This window comes from Panthera pardus, unplaced genomic scaffold (assembly GCF_024362965.1).
Source record: "Panthera pardus isolate Hobbes unplaced genomic scaffold, ASM2436296v1 HiC_scaffold_2, whole genome shotgun sequence".
NCBI lineage: Eukaryota > Metazoa > Chordata > Mammalia > Carnivora > Felidae > Panthera > Panthera pardus.
Window position 1 is genome coordinate 46,127,914 of NW_026526765.1, and position 18,292 is coordinate 46,146,205.

Sequence of the window (18,292 nt, forward strand, 5' to 3'; positions counted from 1 at the left end):
GCTGCCGCGGGCGGGGCAGCCGCCAAGGAGCGGGCCGCACCATTGCAGCCCGAGAGGGGGAAGCGCTCGGTCCCGGGGGTTCCGCCGCTCCCGGACGGATCGGAAAAAGTCGCGAGAAGGTCGGGGCCCGCGGCGCACAGCGTTCGGCGGCCGAGCGGGAGAGGGGCGGCGCTGAGCGCGCGGCTGGGCGGGCTCGGGGGCAGCGGCGGCGGCGACACCCCCCCCTGCGGCGGCGGGGCGGTGGTAGAGGCTGGCTCCCCGGCCGGCGAGCGGCGGAAGTGCCGCGGAGTTGGAGCGGGGCCGGCGCCGCGGCAGCTTCTCCTCGCCGAGCTGCTGCCGCCGCCGGGCGGACGGGCGGACGCGCGGAGCCGGGGGCCGCGCGGCCGGGCCGGCGGGGCGCGGCGGGGCTGACCGGCCCCGATGAGGCGGAAGGAGAAGCGGCTTCTGCAGGCGGTGGCGCTGGTGCTGGCGGCCCTGGTCCTTCTGCCCAACGTGGGGCTCTGGGCGCTGTACCGTGAGCGGCAGCCCGACGGCACCCCCGGAGGATTGGGGGCGGCGGTGGTCCCGGCGGCCGGACTGGTGAGTCCCCCAGTTGCTGTGGGGGTGGGAACCCTCTCTCCTCGTATTCACTTGTAGCCTTCGCTTCCTTCCTCCACCTTTGCCTTTCTGCCTTCTCCGTGTCAGCGCCGGAGACTCTTCTGTTCTTCCCATTTTGGGGATTGGGAAAATTGAGGCCCAGAGAAAGACAGGAACTTGTCCAGGGACCCCACGTGAGTCGGAGACAGAACCAGAACTAGAGACTGAGAGTCCTGTTGCTCAGTCTGAAGGTGTGTTTCTTACTGTAGGTTACCATTCTCCTTTCCTTTCATGTCTGGTATCCCCTTACCTCTTTCAGCAGCTCTTGCTTTTGGAAGGTCCTGTCTGTACCCCTGTATCCCAGGATGACTTCTTCTTCAGGAGCTGCCAGTCCTTCTGTTTAGCGTCCAGGTCTCTTTTCTGCTTTTTCCCTCACCTGCTGATCTCTGTGTTCCCTGCTCAGTGGGACACCAGGTCTCCCTCTTCTCCCCATTTGTGTACCCTCCGCCCTTTTCGCCCTCCCTCTTTCCCAGATCTGTGGATTTGTTGGAGGATGCACTGTGCGGGGCAGGGGGGGTGGGGAGACTCCTGGTTCTTGAGGGGCCTGCTGCCTTTGACCTTCTCAAGAGTCCAGAAGCAGGGATTCTGGTGGATGGATTCCCCCAAATTCCCAGAAGTGTTTGTGCCTGGGTGCCCTGAGGTTGGAACATCAGGTGCCTTCCCTGTCCCTTCTCGGAGTACCCATGATCCCTCTTGAACTTGTCCAATCTGACTAGGTGTGTTGTTTCTTGCACAAGACTAGGACCTTAATTGTTCTTGCTTCCTCTGAACTCCCCCACGTGCGTGTCTGTTGTGTCACATGTACATATAGACTGATAGCAGAAGCTCTATCAGAGCTCTCCTACCTCCCCAGCTCCCAGGTAGATACATGCCAGTGAGTGTTTGCATGCTTGAACTGTTTCACACAGTGGGACATTTCAGGTTTCCTTACAGGATTTCCTTGGCCCCATAATTTGGTGGATAATTTGTCCATCACTGTCCAACTTGACTTATCCTTGGCAGGATAAGGGAAGAGACTGACTTTTGAGGTTGATGTTTTTCTTTCTCTTCCTAGTATCAGGCTGCTTGAGCACAGAGGGCTGCTTGCTACCGGGATGACCAGTTTGAGTACAGCCTGTCACTCTGGTAATTGTTGCAAACCATCCTGGAGGGCCTCCTTCATCTCTTTGGTAGCTCTTATTGTTTGGAAATTAAGCTCCTCAACTCTTTTACCACCCTGGTTCAAACCCTGACAGCCATATTAGACCTCTTCCCCTTAAATTCTGTGTGCGTATTGGTGTTTCCTTCATGAAGTCTTTCTTCTCTTCCCTGTACTGGCATCAGGGTCAGGAGGTCAGGGTTCTGTCCTCAGCTCTACCATTGACTTGCTGTGTGTGCCCTTGATCACCTCTCAGCTCCCTCTCTGAGCCTCCTTTTCTCCATCTGTGAAATGTAGTTATTGGTCCAGCTCCAGCATTGTGATAGCATCAGTGAATCAGTGAGGAGTACAACGGCCACATCTTTTTTCTTTCCTGAGGGCAGGGGTCCCTTTTAGCATCCCTCCTGTGGGGGCTCCACACTGGACACAGCCCCAGGTCAAGGGGGGAGTGCCCTGCCTGAGCACTAACTCTCCTTTGGAATGGCTGTAGCCAGTTCTAAAATAGCTCCTGACATTCTGCCTCTGCCTGGAGAAAGCCCTCGTATTTCATTTGCCGTGGATGCCAGAGACGTCCTGATTTTCATTTTCAATAGACCCAGATGTGTAGAGAGAAGGTCAAGGTTAACTGCCAGTTTGGCCTGAGCTTTCAAAGTAAATTACTCACTTGTGCAAGAGGGAATTGATGGAGTAAGGCAGCCTTTTGGGCAGAGAGAGGGGAGCAACAGCTGGGCACTGCTCAGAGCCCTTAACTGAGATGGACAGATAGGCTCATCTGGGCAGGTCTAGTTCTTGTTTATTTCTTTTGCTCTGGAATATCACGCAGAGGAGGAAGAAGGGGTGAAGGGGTGTGGTGGTGATTGAGGTGGGTACCGATGGATTATCCTTGCTTTGAAGGAACTCCCTTTGCTTCCTGGGAGTAGCAGAAAGGAGCTGTTTCCCCAATGATAAGCTCTGCTAGGTGCTGTGGGATTCAGCATTCATCTGCTCCCTTTCAGGAACACTCTGCCAAATTTCCACACAGCCACTTTTTGTTTCACTCTCCTGCAGATGCACAGCACTGGGCTTGGCCCCCAGTCCCTTGTCTGAATGTCAGCTGGCCTTGAGGGAGGAGGCTGACTTCTCAGAGCGATGGGGTTCCATCCCTCATCCCCGTGCACTGGAACATGGATGTAACCCATTAGTGTGCTATCTGGGAAATCTGGCATCTTGAGCACACAGGGCTTCTCTCGACAGGGCTGACCAGTTCTGAGCTCAGCTTGTCACTCTTGTAATTGTTGAGAATTATCCCAGCACACCTCGTTGATCTTTCTGGTAGAAATAACCGCAGGGGCCCTGGAGGGAAGGCTGACAGGACTTTATCCAAATGCAAAATATATTCCCTGAGGGCTAACATACCCACTTTTTGAGCAGCCCTTTAACTCTTGGACTTCTCCAGTGGATTGAAGGATAGAGAGTTTCAAGTTAAGAGCATTTATCATCTCCTGGAAAGTAAGTCTGTACGACTGTCATGCTAGCTCATCCTAGGCATACCTCTGGAGCTGGGTGGGGCAGTTGATTTATAAAGGACACATCATGCTTTCAGGACTTCAACATTCATCTAGTCAGACAGCTTTGTCCTCAGAAAGTTGTAAAACCAAGCAAGAAAAGCCAGTCTTGAAACTATCTTCATTTTAATTTAGGGGTCCCTCTCATTCGTAGCCCCAATCTGTTGAACATCTCTGTTTAATCCCACCATTTAACATCTTGGTTTAATCCTACCGTCTGTTTCATATTCCAGACTTGGGAACTGGCTACTAAACACCCGTGTTAGGGAATGTGATGCAGTCCCTCCCCATTTCAGAGCCATAATCTGAAAGTGAGAAATGACTTCATTGGATAATAGCAACTGTGGAATAGAAATTGGTAGGATAATAGAATACCAATGACTTTAATTTTCAAGTATCAAGAGTTTTTCTCATTGTGTCAGAGCTGAACTTTATTCTCGGAACATCTAGAAATCAATACCTTTTCCCTCGCTTTTTTTAGTCTTTCTGGTCGCAGAGCCTTACCCATCAGAAAGTTAAGTACCCTAGAAATGTAGCCTTGGAATGATTTCTTTAATTTTCTGCAGAGGGGCTGGAACCCTTTATATTATTAATCTCTTCTGTGTCTGCATGCCCAGCTGAAACCTGATGCCACTGGGGCTGGGTTGTTGAGTTACCTGAGCAAATCTGGCTCCCTGCATTCCTCCTGTCATCCTAGGTAGATAGTCTCCTAAGGAGCCCAGCTGAGGAAGGCCTGGGAACAGGGGCCTGGGTTCTCACTCTCTCTCCTACCCCTAAACTCACTGTGTGACCTCAGGAGAGTGGCTTAACTTCTTTGGGCCTTGGATCTCTCAACTGTGCACTGAAGGCTTATATTCAGAAGAGGAAAGGGAAATGTGTATCATAATGGTGCTCCCCTCCCCTGGCCAGGGCAGACATGGCTAAACAGTCTCTGTCCCACTAAGTCCACACCACCTGTTTCTGGACACTGCTACTCAAGTGGAGTTAATGGCATGTTGAAACTGATTTGCGACACAGGGGAATAGATCCTTCGTGAGGAGGTTTCTAACTTTAATTTCCTGGGGTTCTGTGAGTTGGTTTGGAAGCATGTATTGAAAAGGCCTAGGTAGTGAAAGTATGTTAAAACAGACCTCCGTACCGGAGTTGTGGTGAAGCCGCTACTTACCTGGGGATATGTTCATACTCCAGCGCCTTCTTTCAGGCTGTGGTCTGAGGATGTGAATTCAGCCTTTAATCTGTTGGTGCCAGTGACATAACAAATAATGGAATCGGGAATGAAAACGCGAAGGCCCGTTTTATTTTTTATCTTTTTTAATGTTTGTTTATTTTTGAGAGAAAGAGAGACAGAGCGTGAGTAGGGGAGGGGCACAGAGAGAGGGAGACACAGAATCCCAAGCAGGCTCCAGGCTCTAGGCTGTCAGCACAGAGCCTGACGTGGGGCTCAAACTCCTGAACCACGAAATCATGACCTGAGCTGAAGTCGGGCACTCAACCGACTGAGCCACCTGGGCGCCCCCGCGAAGGCCCATCTTAAAGGGAACCATCTAGCTTGCTAATTGTACAGTGACCACCGTCAGGTCTCACGAGAGAGATGGCATCAGGATCTCATCACTGAAAAACACCCTGAGGCAAACTGGCCGTCTGTGGTGCGTCCCGTGGCAGGTAACCGCTCATGATATTTGCAGTGTGTTCTGTATTTTCGTGTAACTGACTCCTCGTATCCCATCTATGTATCCGAGCTCCCAGGAAGACTGAAATAAGAGTCTTGCTTCTCAGAGAACCACCGTCCTCATGCCCAGTGCGGTGGGGAAAGGAGGTGCCCTATGCGTGCCTGAGTTCCTGTGGCCAACGAGTACATCGTGGCCTCCCCTTCCAGAAGTATCTTGAAGGAGGAACTACATCCTCTTCTAGCACACAACCTAAGGCTGGGCCCTTGGAAGGCGATCAGGACATGTTTGCTGAGCAATCGATATGTGTCAGAACAGGAGGGGGGGACTTCAGAAGTCGGCTAGTCTGCCCACCTTGCTTTGTAGGTATGGAAACTGAGCCCCAGGAGCGGGGAGTACAGACCAGAACCCAGTTCTTCTCCAAATTCTTGCTCTCTTTCACCACGAATATTTTTTCCCTCCACATCCTGATAATTGATTCTTCTCTACCATTATTTCCCACATGAGCCGCGATTATCACTCCCAGTTTTGGAGCCCAGTACTTACTGACTAATTATTGGCTGGAACTTACCTGGCTTTTTTGCAGCTCCATTTTTATACATTTCTTCTCAAATTTTTATAGTGTTAAAGCAAGTAAAATGAATTAAATCTTAAGGTGGCCAAGGGATCCGGCTGGAAAATTGAGAAATTAAACGGATGCATCGCGTGTGGCATCATCACTGCTATCTGTGACAGACGAAGCTAACGTGAGCTTGAGAGCCACTTCAGATTCTCTATCAGTTGCAAACAACAGAATGAAATACGCTACATGGGCTGAAATGAGTAAGGGAATATATTAGCTCCTGTAATTGCAGTGGCTTCAGGTATGGTATCATCTAGAAGTTCCTGCCCTAGACTGAGCCCTTGTGGTAGCTAAAAGCGGTTGTAGTCCTTCCCGACCTCATGTTCATACCCAGATCCTGGAGGAGAGAGTCTGTCTCCTCTGGTAGCATCTGCTGTAGAGGGAGGAAACTTTTTTCCTCGAAGCGCTAGCAAGATCTCCTTAGGTATCATCAGCCTAATCCGGATCTGATGAGCTCTCTGAACCATCCACACTTGTCAAGAGGATGAGCGATGCTGATTGACTTAACCCACGCAGGAGCCAGGGGTAGGCTCGGGCCATCCGCCTTGTAGGAAGGTTTTTCCCAGAGAAAAGCCCGGGCGCTTTTGTGGAGAGGAGGGGAAATGCAGTGTAGGGATGAGGACTACAGGTGTCCATTCCAGAATCTCACTGGCACAGTGTCCCAGGCAGTCACTGCTGGAATCAGGCTTGGTCCCCACGATCAAACCTCTTGGCCATGCAGGACTCAGTGCTGATCACTGGACCTACAGTCTGGGTGTCTGGCATCCCAGTGGTCCCGGCTGTGCCGCCCCTTAGCTGGGATGATTAACTCCCTGAGCCTTAGTTTCCTCTTGAGGAACCTCGCATGTGAATGCTTGCTGGTGTGGAGTAGAGGGCTGAGATGAAGCGCAGTTTGAAAGCTGCCTTTATTTAATCTTGTGAGTCCTGCTGCCGCCTTCCTTCCCCTCACAGACGTCCTGAGAGCTGCGCCCCCCACTCCCCACCCCACATTAAAAGTCAGTTCATTGAACATTTCTCTCAAGCTGAAAAAGAACTTCTGTCTCTTCAGCTTTGACTCTTTTTTTCTGCCTGGCCCTCTTAGCTGGAGGAGGCGGAGTGTTCATACTTTGGAAGCTAAACAATTCCGCTTGCTGTGGTGGGTGGGTGTGTATTTATGAGTGTGTAGCTTTCTCTCCATGTGTCTCTCTTCGCTCTCTCTTATCTTTGGATGGTTCCTGTTTGCTGCCCTCTGCTGAGTGTAGATAGGAGAAGGACGGGAAAAAAGCAGGCCCATGTTTTCCTTCCCCTTTGGTTTTGAGAGAATTCTGAGCTTCAGATGCTGAATTTTCCTCTGTTTGCACAGGTGATAAAAAGCCACAGCGTAAGATGACACTAATAAGAATGATGATGGTATAGATGACAGGGAGAATGATAAGGTTAATAATAATAATCACAGTGGCTACGATTTCTTTGGCACTTATTCTGGTAGGTGTTGGACTAAGAAGCCCTTTACCTGTATGTCTTGTTAAATACTCCCAGGTATAAACAGGTAGGAATGAATGAGGGAACCAGGGCTCACGGAGGTGCACATAGTGGCCTGAGGATACACAGCCTCTGGTTGTGGGGCTGGTGTTTGAGCCTGTGGGTCTCTGATCCAATGCCTGAGCAGGACAGAGGACCTGTTTCCCACCCTGCCCTGACACCCACTCCTACGAGGCTACTATGGGAGCCCTGCTGTCTGAGCAGAGGGGAAAGACCATTGTGCTGAGACTGAACCCTCTTCAGCGGCTGAGGTGGAGCCCACATGGTCACTTGAAGAGGCCCCCTCACCAAACCGCCCCCGCAGCCCTGTTGGCAAAGCGACTCCCCCATCCTCCTAGACCGAGACATCATGGGGCAGCGTGTAGGGCTCTAGTTTTGGAGCCGCTTGATTCAGATCCCTAGCCCTGGGCAAGTCACTTGGCCTCCATGCCTGGATTTCTTGGTCTGTAAAATGGAGACAGTGTTATGTGTATTGATGGTTGAATGAGTCACAGTGGGTAAGGCCCTGAGCACAGGCTGGGTACAGAACGAGTCCTCAGTAACTGTGGTTATGCTCCTGTTTGTGGGAAGTGCCTGGCTTATAGCAGGGACCCAGTTCTTCATAGTAGGGACTCAGCTTCCCTGTGGCTCAGATAGGGAGGGAGGCCTCTTTGTGGTTGTTGGAAGGTGAGGTCTGAGGAGAGGTGGTTGGCCTCATGGTGCAGCGTTCAGAGGTGGAACAGGGCCGCAGTGTCTCTGGTGATTGGGGGTGGGAAGGAAGGTGTGTTTGCACAGCTGCTCTTTGTAGTCCACTCCCCGACGCTCTGGAATCCAAAGCAATTATTGGGGGAACCTTCCCATTTACTACGCTGGGCGAGAACCCAGATCCTCTGCGTCCTTCTAAGAAGTATTTTTTGTCACCTCCGGGAAGTATTTTTTGGTCACTGCAGCCCCCAGGAGTTGCTCACTACTAGTGTTAGTTCCCCTGAGCATTGATTTTATCACCTGTCCACTTAGGTCAGAGAAACTTCCAGAAAGGCATGGCCTGGGGCTTCTTTCTGCTGCCCACTCCCCGTACCTTTCAGGGTATTTCACATCTCTCTGCCTCCACACACACTGCTCCCTTGCTTCTCTCGCCCTTCTTCCCTGCCACCTGGCCCCTAAGCCTCCCTCACTCCTGTAGGGGCAGCCTGGGGTTGTCCTCTTGCTACCAGGAGCCCAGAGCCCCTTATATAAATGTGTCGTGTGGTGCAATAATTGTTTTTATTTGATCTGTCCAGACTGTCGTCTCCTGAAGGCAGGTACTAACCTCTGTCTCGGTTGCCCACTCTAATTTGCCCCAAATATTTGCCAAACAACAGAAGCAGCAAGCAAGGAGTGATCTGGTTGGTGCCTGGTAACTGCTGGCGAAGTGCAGGGGCTTAGCCTTGAGGAACGGCTCTTCTTGGGTGCTTCAGAATCCCCGGGGAGCCTGTTAACACCGGGGCTCCAGGGCTCGCGTCCAAGGAGCATGATTGGGCCGGTCTGGGGTGGGCCAGGGATCATCCTTCGGGGAACTCTCTCCTCTCTGTCCACATCTCCAACTTGTCAGCATCCCTGGGAGGCAGACCTGACTTTCCCCAGGGGCCCACTCCAATCTCCGCAGGAGTGCTTTGGGACCTGCCTTTGAACTTGTATTTCTGGGGAGCGTGTTTATCTGCAGTTTCCCAAGCTGCCAACCAGTGCCCGCAGAGGGCTGTTATCAGTGGCACTGTGTCAGATGCAAGGGGTGCAGGGTTGGGATCCGGGACGGGCGGTGCACTTTGAAAATGCCTTTGCCGTGGGCCACAGGGACTCTCTGGGCCCTGAGGTTTTGTTTTCCTCTGATACCTGTGATCTGTTGCCTTTCCAGGACACATGCTCTGCCTTCCTGCCAAGGGGGCAAGGAGGAGGTGTCTGTAGGTGGGGGTTGAGGGCAGTACTGAGCCAGGGCCTCCCTGGGAAGGTGCGACATTTGGGAGGCCGTGTGAGTCTCTTCCTTGAGTTGGAGAGAGCATAGGATTGGGGGCAGGCTCCTCTGATTCCCGGGCCCACCACTGTCCCTTATTCACTCTGTGTCCAACTCTGGACCTCAGCCTTATCCTAAAATGAGCACCATGGTCACTGCTTCACAGTATCACCGTGATGATTAAGTGAATTGCAGATGAGAAAGCTGAGGTGCAGGGAGGTACAGTGACATATCCAGGGTCACACAGCTAGGAAGGATGGAAACTGGATTCCAACCCAGGTGTCTCACTCAGGTGGAGCACCCAGCCCCAGGCTTCCTTCTGCTGTCTTGCCACCTACCTGCTCCGTGACCTTGGGTGAGGCTACCTTTCCTTCTTCCCCAGGCCATGAGGAGGCTGCAGGGGGAGGTTATTGCCAGAGGCCCCACGAGCCTGGTTCTTGGATGCGTTGTGTTGGCTCCAGAAAGCTCTTCCACGAGCTGAATGCCCGGGCGTCAGTGCCAGGGCATGATTACAGCAGGTCCCACGTGCCTCTCGGGAGCGTCCCTCGGGCAGCCTCCCAAGAGCCCAGTTAACTGGGGTCGTGTGTTTGTACGAATCTCTCCGTGAGTTACAGATGTCAGCTTTCTCAGGGAGGCCGGCTGCTAAGCAGAGGCTGCTGGCGGGGCCTCTGCAGGAAGGGGGTTTCTTAAAGGGAACAGGTTGGAAACATCTGGCGGGGGAATGTGTGCGACAATTACTTCCTGCTGCTGAAGCACATTGTATGTGCTCGACTGAAAACTGTTATTTTTGCGTGTTTCCTCCTGAGCATTGATCAGAGGCAGCTGCTGACAGTTAAAAAATGTGTGTGTGTGTGCATGTCTATTTGTGAAGGAGTAAGTTTCTAAATTTGGTACCTAACGAGTGAAAAGTTAGCGCTTGTGTTTTGGGGGCATCAGGGTCTGTAGTAGGATTCCTGGTTAGTTTATTGACAGTAAACCTTAATGACAGTCTTCTTCAGAGAACTTCTTACATTACTTCATTTGACCTTTGCACCGTGTTTTGTTTTGTTCTGTTTTGTTTTTTACACCTTACCTGTATACTTTAATGCAGATTGCAGACTGGTGGCCTGGGTCCAGAAGTAGCCCAGAAATATGTTTCATGTGGCTCACCCAGTGCTGGCCCATAGATGGATGAGTGTCTTTATTTTTAAGTGTCGGAGAGTTGTCAGCACGTGAACATTGGGATATTTCACATTAAAAGAAAAAAATGCTCATTTCTGGCTTTTCTAGAAAATGAGGAAAACCGTAAAAGTGTTGGCAATGGGGTCCAGGTTCCAGTATCACAAAAAGTGGCTGGATCTGGGTAGCAGTTGCCCACTGTAGAAAGACCTCAGCTTGAACCTGGGTTCTTCAGCCTTTCATGTAGCCAGCCTGGCCTCTGGAGACATGTGAGTTTGGGAGCCCTTTGTCTGATTTGTCCTTTTTATGTCATGGTGGAGGCACAACAAGGCTTGTGATCCCCAGTTTGCAGAAGAGAAAGACAAGATTCAAATAATATACGTGACATAACTGGTCACAGAGCCAGTAAGTTGAGGCTAGTCCTTTTTTTTTTTTAATGCTTATTTATTCTGAGAGAGATACCAAGCACATGTGTGCAAGCAGGGGAGGGGCAGAGAGAGAGAGAGAGAGAGGGAGAGGGAGAGGGAGAGGGAGAGGGAGAGGGAGAGAATCCCAAGAAGATTCTGCACTGTCAGTACAGAGCCCGGCTTGGGGCTTGAACTCACAAACTGCAAGATCATGACCTGAGCTGAAATCAAGAGTCAGGTGCTTAACCAACCCAGGCTCTCCAAGGCCAGTCCTTTTTGACTGTAAGCCCAATGTACTTTTTGGGGAGGCTGGGGGGAAATGGTTACTTGGAAATATAAACATATAGACCTATGGCTCTTGAACAAACTCCCTTAGGTTTATATCCACATGATTTATACTGTGGCTCTGTCTGAGCCCAAGAACGATTTACCTTGTTTCTCTGTGTTTTTTGGTACTCTGAATTTGAGGTCCACCCCATCTAATGAAGTTTGCTCCAGTTGTGTGAGGGGCTGCCGTAGGTTTGTTTGTTAGAAGTGATGTGAGCACAGAGTGCATTTTGTTTTCTGCCTTGGGCTTCCTGGCATGTCAGGAAACCCCAGAATGTGCCTTCTTGTTACCGCGGGAGTGTTAGGAATCTACGGTGAGAGGCAGGACGGCTTTCCAGCAGAAATGGCACATACCGCATTCCCTTGTCTGAGGCGGCCTCAAAGGCATCTATCTATCTGGGGGCATTTCTAGAAAAGAGAGGGCCTGTGTGAGGGCCCTGAGCTATCTGGGTGAGGCAGTTCAGCCGAATACAGCCCCCGGTGCCTGTGAGTGCAGGGATGACCCTTTGTCAGAGCAGGAGTGGCTGTACCTCCCGCCCCACCGCCCCCCACTCCAGGGACCTTCCCTTAGAGGTTCCACATGGCTGCTGGTGTGGCAGTGGGGCATGGGGTGTGGGACACAGAGGTGTGACAGCTGGTTCTGGGCTGAGAGTTCGCTCTCTTTGAGCCCTGGCTCCACCACGGTAACAGTAACGTTTCTTAACTTACTGAGCTCTTGGGGCATGCCATGCACTGTGCCCTTCTTATTTCTTCAGCATTGTAAGCAGTCTTACTGTGGTCATTTCACAGGGGGGAAGACTGAGGCTCAGGAAGCATAAGCAACTTCCCAGGCCTGCAGAAGATGTAGGTGGCAAGACTGAGACTCAGATTTCTGATTCTCAAACCTGTGCTCTTAACTGCCATGCTTTATTGGCACCTTGGCAAGCCATCGAACCTCTTTGGGTCTCCATTTCCTCCCCTGGAAAGTGGGGATAATGTGTTCCTGGCATGCCAGCAGAGTACAGGTAAGAAGGGCTCATCAGCTTTCAGACCCATTCTTCTTGCCTGTCTCCCTGGCTCTGGGCAGCTGTCAGGCATTGCCACCTGCTGTGTTATCTTTCCGGCCGGGATAGGCAGGGATCCTCTGCTCCTGAGTGTCAGGGTTCACCTGAGGAGGCAGCCCTGTGCCTCCCTGTGTCTCCCTTGGCAATAGGAGAGGCAGCCGAGCCCTGCCCCAGGGAACAATGGGGCACATTCAGAAGGCAGCCAGGTGCCAAGCCAGAGGTGTTGAAGGGACATTTGATTAGTTTTAACCCTAGTGGTCAGGCTTTTGCTCTTTCTTTCTCTGTAGAAGTTAAGTGGGAAGGAAACAGGTGTGGCTTTCCTCTCCGTGCAGTTCACGTGGGCCTTCTGATTTTGGGCATGAGTACACCTCTTCGACCCCTCTCCTATCCTCAGTCCTCTCCTGTCTCTGCATAAAGTCTGTGTCTCCCTCCTTGCCTCCAGCCCCTGCTGTCTCTGTGCTGTGTGTGTCTCACTCAGCAAGTGTGATGAGAGCTGAGACTGAAGAATCCACGATTCCAAGGGACTATCTTTCATCTTGTGCCATCTCTCCCAACCTCATTCCTGCCAGGCGGTCAGCCAGCTTTGGCTTGCACACCTCCAGTGAGAGGGAACTCACTTTCTTAGCTCAGCAGAGTCCTAGGTAATCTGCCATGGCTCAGGGAGGCTTAGAGGATTTCTTGAGTGCCCACTCTCCTTTTCAGGCTCCTCTCAAATCTTTCCTTTTCCAGAAAGTCTTTTCTGATCTTTCCAGTTAGAATTAATCTCTGTCTCTTGGAAATGCTTATAGAATTTAATTTGTACAGCTTTAGTGGCACGAATGTTAAAGTGCTATGTTTTGCCATTTCTCTAGGCAGAGGAAAGTAATGTTGAAGGAGCTTTCCCAGTAGGACAGCTCGTTGGGTGAGGTTCCAGCTGGAGAGAAGGGATACTAGAGAACTGCCATGTGGGCCTGGGCTTCCTCCTGTATCTATAAAGTCCATCTCCAAATTTGGCCAGTGTATGTTATGTATTCTTTTCGTCCAGAGAATATGTTAGGCTTTGTGGGCCATATGGTCTCTGCAACGACTTCTCAACTCTGTCGTTGTAGTGTGAAAGCAGCCAGAGACAATACATAAATGAACAAGTGTGCTGTGTTCCAATAAAACTTTATTTGCAAAATAACAGGCAGCAGACGGGATTTGCAGGCTGCGGTTTGCTGACCCATGTTCTAGTCTCTTCCTGGTGGATCAAATGACTTTAGTTGCTGTGTGACCTTGGGGGTGCGGAGGTCCTTCTCCCAGCATGGATGAATGGAATGTTATGGGTTGAATCATGTCCTCTAAAAGATATGTTGAAGTCCTAACTAACCCCTGTACCTCAGCATGTGACCTTATGTGGAAATAGGGTCATTGCAGATGTAATTAGTTAAGATTAACTAATTGCCGGTGTAGGGTGGGCCCTTAATCCCATATGATTGACTTAGGTCCTTACAAGAGGGGAGACACAGTGAGGGAAAGAGCCATGGGAAGATGGAGGAGGAGACCGGAGTGATGCTGGCATAAACCCAGGAATACCTCAGGCCACCAGCAGCTGGAAGAGGCAAGGATGCATCCTCCACCAGAGGCTTTGGAGGGAGCATGGCCCCACCAACACCTTGATTTTGAACTTGTAACTTCCACAACAATGAGGCAATAAATTTCTGTTATTTGAAGCCACCTAGTTGGTGGTGCTTTTTTAAGGCAGCCCCAGGAAACCAATACATGGACCATTTTCCATTTTCTCATCAGATTGTTTAATGGGTGTGCATGAGTGTGTTGATGCGTTGTGTTTGGGTAGAGGTGGATAAAACACTCTGCAAGGCAGGGATAATTGTCATAATCTCTTCTAGCTACTTCGATTCCCTTTTAACTCATGAAAAAAGCCTCTCTTCCTATGGAGGATTAGCATATTACCCTGCACGTATGTATTCTTTAAAGCCACACTCCTTATTAACAGATCAGCCTTTTTTTTTTTTTTTTTTAAACTTAGCCATTAGCCTGGAATACCAATGAGTAAACATGATGCATACTGCCTTTTATTTAACCCTATTATCTTTCTTTTTCTGACTTTTGACTACAGTAATTTCAACCACCTATTTTTGTTCTGGGTCCCAGCTCACTTGATTTGAAGGCTTACTATGTGTTAAGTACAGAGAATAGCCCCTGCCTTCAGAGGGCTTGTAGTCTATAGAGGATATAGACAAGTACACAGTGATGTAGAACACAAGGCAGAGCGTACTTAGTACCGTGGGAGGGGTCAGCCTGGTGTTGTGAGGTGCTGGGAAGAGGAGGTCACACTGATTTAGGTCAGGAAGGACTTCTGAAAGGTGGTGACTTTTAAGGTGGCCCCAGGGAAGGATTGGGACCTCTCAGCTCACAGAAAGCGGGGAACCTATTCTAGGAACAGGGAGTATGCCTAAGTCACTGAACCTTCAGATATCAAATAACCGCAGGGAGGTAAGGGCCAGATCACAAGGGCTCTGCTGGGAGGCTGGGGAGGCTGGACTTCCAGAAATTGGGAAGCCATGGGCAGTTTTTGCACAAAAGATGATCTGAACAGAGGGGTGGCTCAGAGAGGTGGATATGGCAGCGCAGGAAGTAATGGAGGCTGTGGGCTACTTTGGAGGCTATGTGGGTGGAGTCCATTCATTTGTCCACTATACTCTGCTGTTGTCTGGACACCATGCCAGGTAGTGAGGCCACCAAGAGGCATAACTTGCAGCCTCTGAGCATCAGATACTGATAATAGTAACTCCCATACAGGCTACCTTTGCCCAACACAGTTTTAACTACCTTACATAAAAGGTTTTCTTAGTTTTCACAGCAACCTAATGGTGTACACACTGTGATATCTCCATTTTATAGGAGGGCACTAAGCACCATGGAGAGGAAATGTCACACCCAAGGTCACATAGTTGGTCACTGACGGAACTGTGATTGGCCTGCAGGGTCCTGAGCCTTCACCACTAACCTTGACTCCATACACCCAACAGGTCATTTAGAATACAGTGAGATCTGTTTCTGGTAACTGCAGGTAAAAGTTCCATGTGAACACATAGGAGAGCAAATTAACCCAGATGGGCAGGGTGGGTAGAGCAGGAAAGGCTTACTCAAGGAGGGAATCGTCACCTAAGTCTTTGAAGGTGAGTGGGGTAATTTAGCCAGGCAGGCAAAGGGCTGGGTGTAGAATGGGGAGCATAGGGATTTTCTGTGGAGGGGAAGCACAGTCCCAGAAAGGGGAAGACAGCATGGTGTGTTGAGGGCCTTCCAAGTTCAGTGTTGCTGTCCCCTAGTAAGTAAAGCCAGGAGTGGGCCTGGCAGACGCTAGCATGTAGGTGGGGCCAGGTCCATGGACTAGACTCTACCCTGTGGTTGCCAGAGACATGAAGGGCATTGGGCAGAGAAGTCTTGTGACCAGATTTGCTTTCTGATGGGACCAAGAGTTGGAAGAGATCCAGGAGGTCATTTTGTCAATCGCTGTCAGATGTCTGCATGCGAGAGCAGATGACACAGAGGAGCTCCCAGGACAGGACTCGTGAGGCCAGAGCACTCCAAGCATGGGACGTGACTCGGAAGGCTCGGCTAGTTGTTTAGCTGGTGTTTGGGTCTGTAGTTCTGCTTCATTCAATGTGTCATTCATCCATTGGATTTTGACTGAATGCTGAACGTGCCCAGGCTGGCTCTCTGCTAAGCACTTGACATTCCAGGAGGAAAGGACATGGTCTCTGCCCTTGAGGCCAGCTGGACCACTAGGCAGATAATTCCAGGGCAGTGGGATGCAAGCAGTCGGTGGAGTGGGCATTGGGCCCTGAGAGCACAGTAGAGGAAGCACAGTCTCCCTGCTGCTGCCTCTCTCCTTGCCCCATCCCCACCTCACTCCCAGCCTTAAGAAAAAAAAAATTTTTAACACTTATTTATTTTTGAGAGACAGAGCGTGAGCAGGGGAGGGTCAGAGAGAGAGAGGGAGACCCAGAATCTGAAGCAGGCTTCAGGCTCTGAGCTGTCAGCACAGAGCCCGACACGGTGCTCGAACTCACAAACCGTGAGCTCATGACCTGAGCTGAAGTCGAACGTTTAACCGACTGAGCCACCCAGGCGCCCCACTCCCAGCCTTGTAAAGCCACAGGCTTGCCTGGATTTGAATCCCAGCTCTGCCCTTTACTAGCTGTGTGATGTTGGGAGTTACTGAATCTCTTTTTGTCCTCTGTTTTAAAATGAGCACGGTAGTAGTCTACCTCAACAGATAGCCATCAGGATTAAATTAGTTCCTGTCCACAAAGCAGTCAGGATAGTGCTTTGGCATACAAGAAGTGCTCCATACATGCTCTTATTACTTTAGGTCCAGAATCCCTCAGCCTAAACCCTCTGTACAAGGCACATTTTAGGTTTCAGAATTACGTTAGTCAGGGTTCAATCAGGTGAGAGAAACCGCCCAGTTATCTAAACACTGAAAGCTTAATATAAAGAATTATGAACTCTGACAAGAGATTGCAGTAATGAAGGATTGACTGCTATGAAGTAACGAGTGCTCTAAATATAGCGTAAAGAATGTGGGGATAGCAGATGTAGGAGCAGTGGCTCCCCGTAGGGCTCAGGTAGAGCACCAAGGAGCACCCCCGTCCCGGTTGCGATGGAATTCGAAAGGAAGATCCTCCCTCCTGGGGCTGAGACGGAGCACTCGTAGAAGAGGCCCCCAGGCAGAGATCTTGGCTTCGTTGGGGAGGGCACAGCTGTGCTTCGCGAATGGTAGAGAAGCAGCTGTGGTGCCACACCAGTGATGGGTGCCGGGGACAGCTGTCCGTGGTGAGGTGCCTCCCAGAAGGCAGTCGGCTACAATACCACGGGAGTGGGTAACACGGGGAGGCTGCTGGCGGCTTGGTGCCGTTGTACACTGTGGCCGGACGATAGAAACATTGTGTTTGCAGCTCTGGCTGGCCCTGTGCCAGAGACGTGGTCATCAGGCTAACGTGAGTTCGCTCCTCGGTGAGTCACAGACAGAAACTAGACCAGGTGGCATGGTCACACAAAGGAAACTTTATTTGCAGCAAATAAGGAGATCACGGGGAATAACTTCCAAAGCCGTGAGCCCCCAGACAAGGGCGAATGGGTTGCTTTCACTCAGGGTTAGGAGGACTATTCATCGTTACGTAGAGGCGAACGTAAGGTCATGCCTATATGTACGTTGTATGCTATGTAAGTGCGGCTTGTGCTCCTCCTTGGGCAGAGATTTTAGTGTCAAGGGAGCTGCATGGGTCACTCCGCGGTCCGTCTGTACAGGTACAGGTCAGAGGTTAGGCTCAAACTGGTCTGTGTGGTCTGGGCCTCCAGAGCCCTTCGTCCGGGCAGTTGTCATTGCTTGAGAGGTGGCTTTGGTTTCCATCACTAGATGCTTTGCCTCTTGGGTCTTTTGCCTGAATTAAGAGAGAAGCTGCAAAAAAGAGCGTAAGGAAAAGTGTAGGACAGAGGTTGGTGGGTCCAAGCAGGTGAGCAGTAAAGGTCAGGTCTTGGGGTCCAGCTGGTAACAAAGTCATCTGTGCTGCCTGCCTGGCACATGTACCAGAACCAGGATAGAAAACATACAGGAAAACCCTTTCCTCCCACAGTGTCTCTCTAGCATCTTCGACCTGTCACCGTGATTACTATTAACATCATGTTGTCTAGCGAGGGAGAAAGTGTTTAAAGGGCCCAGATCTATTTTTGCACAGCAGACAAGGAAGGTGCATTTGTGGTTGGGAGGCAATAAACTGGTCAGGGGCACAAGAATCTTTCTGATTTAGGGAAGTTGATGCAGTGCATATATTATATTATATAATAGCCCTGGTGGGGTCTATGGGTAGCTCTCCATAACCAGAACATACTATTTTTTTTTTTCTGTGGCAAAAATGTAAGAATATTCATGCTAAATGGATAAAGAGCATAAGTAGCTTCGTGTCCATTCAGGCCAGGTTTTGTCATTAAATGAGTTATAAAAAAAAAAAAAAGTTACAGAAAAAGCTTTTGGATCCTGAAATCGAGGCTAAGGGATGGTTGTGTCATGTGTTTTCATTACCTTTCTCTACACAGCAGCCAGAGGGGTCTTTTGGAAAATGTCCATTATGCCACTGGCTAAGGTAAAGACTAAACTTCACTTCAGGCCCCCTCCCAACACTCCCCTCCCTGCCACCCCTGCCCTCCATTCATACTGACCTTGAACAAGCCATCTGGTTACCTGGAGTGTTCTTCCAGTCTTCCTGCCACACAAACAC

General features: G+C 50.5%; 1 protein-coding gene across 1 annotated transcript in view; it reads left to right on the forward strand.

Annotated features, from left to right (window-relative positions):
• Positions 1-295: 295 nt before the first annotated feature.
• Positions 296-18,292, forward strand: part of GALNT10 (polypeptide N-acetylgalactosaminyltransferase 10) — a 222,783-nt gene continuing 204,786 nt past the window's right edge. The window contains exon 1 of the mRNA XM_053907053.1: positions 296-579. Within this exon, the coding sequence (XP_053763028.1) occupies positions 421-579 (159 nt within the window). The 5' untranslated portion in view covers positions 296-420. The remainder of the gene's footprint in view (positions 580-18,292) is intronic.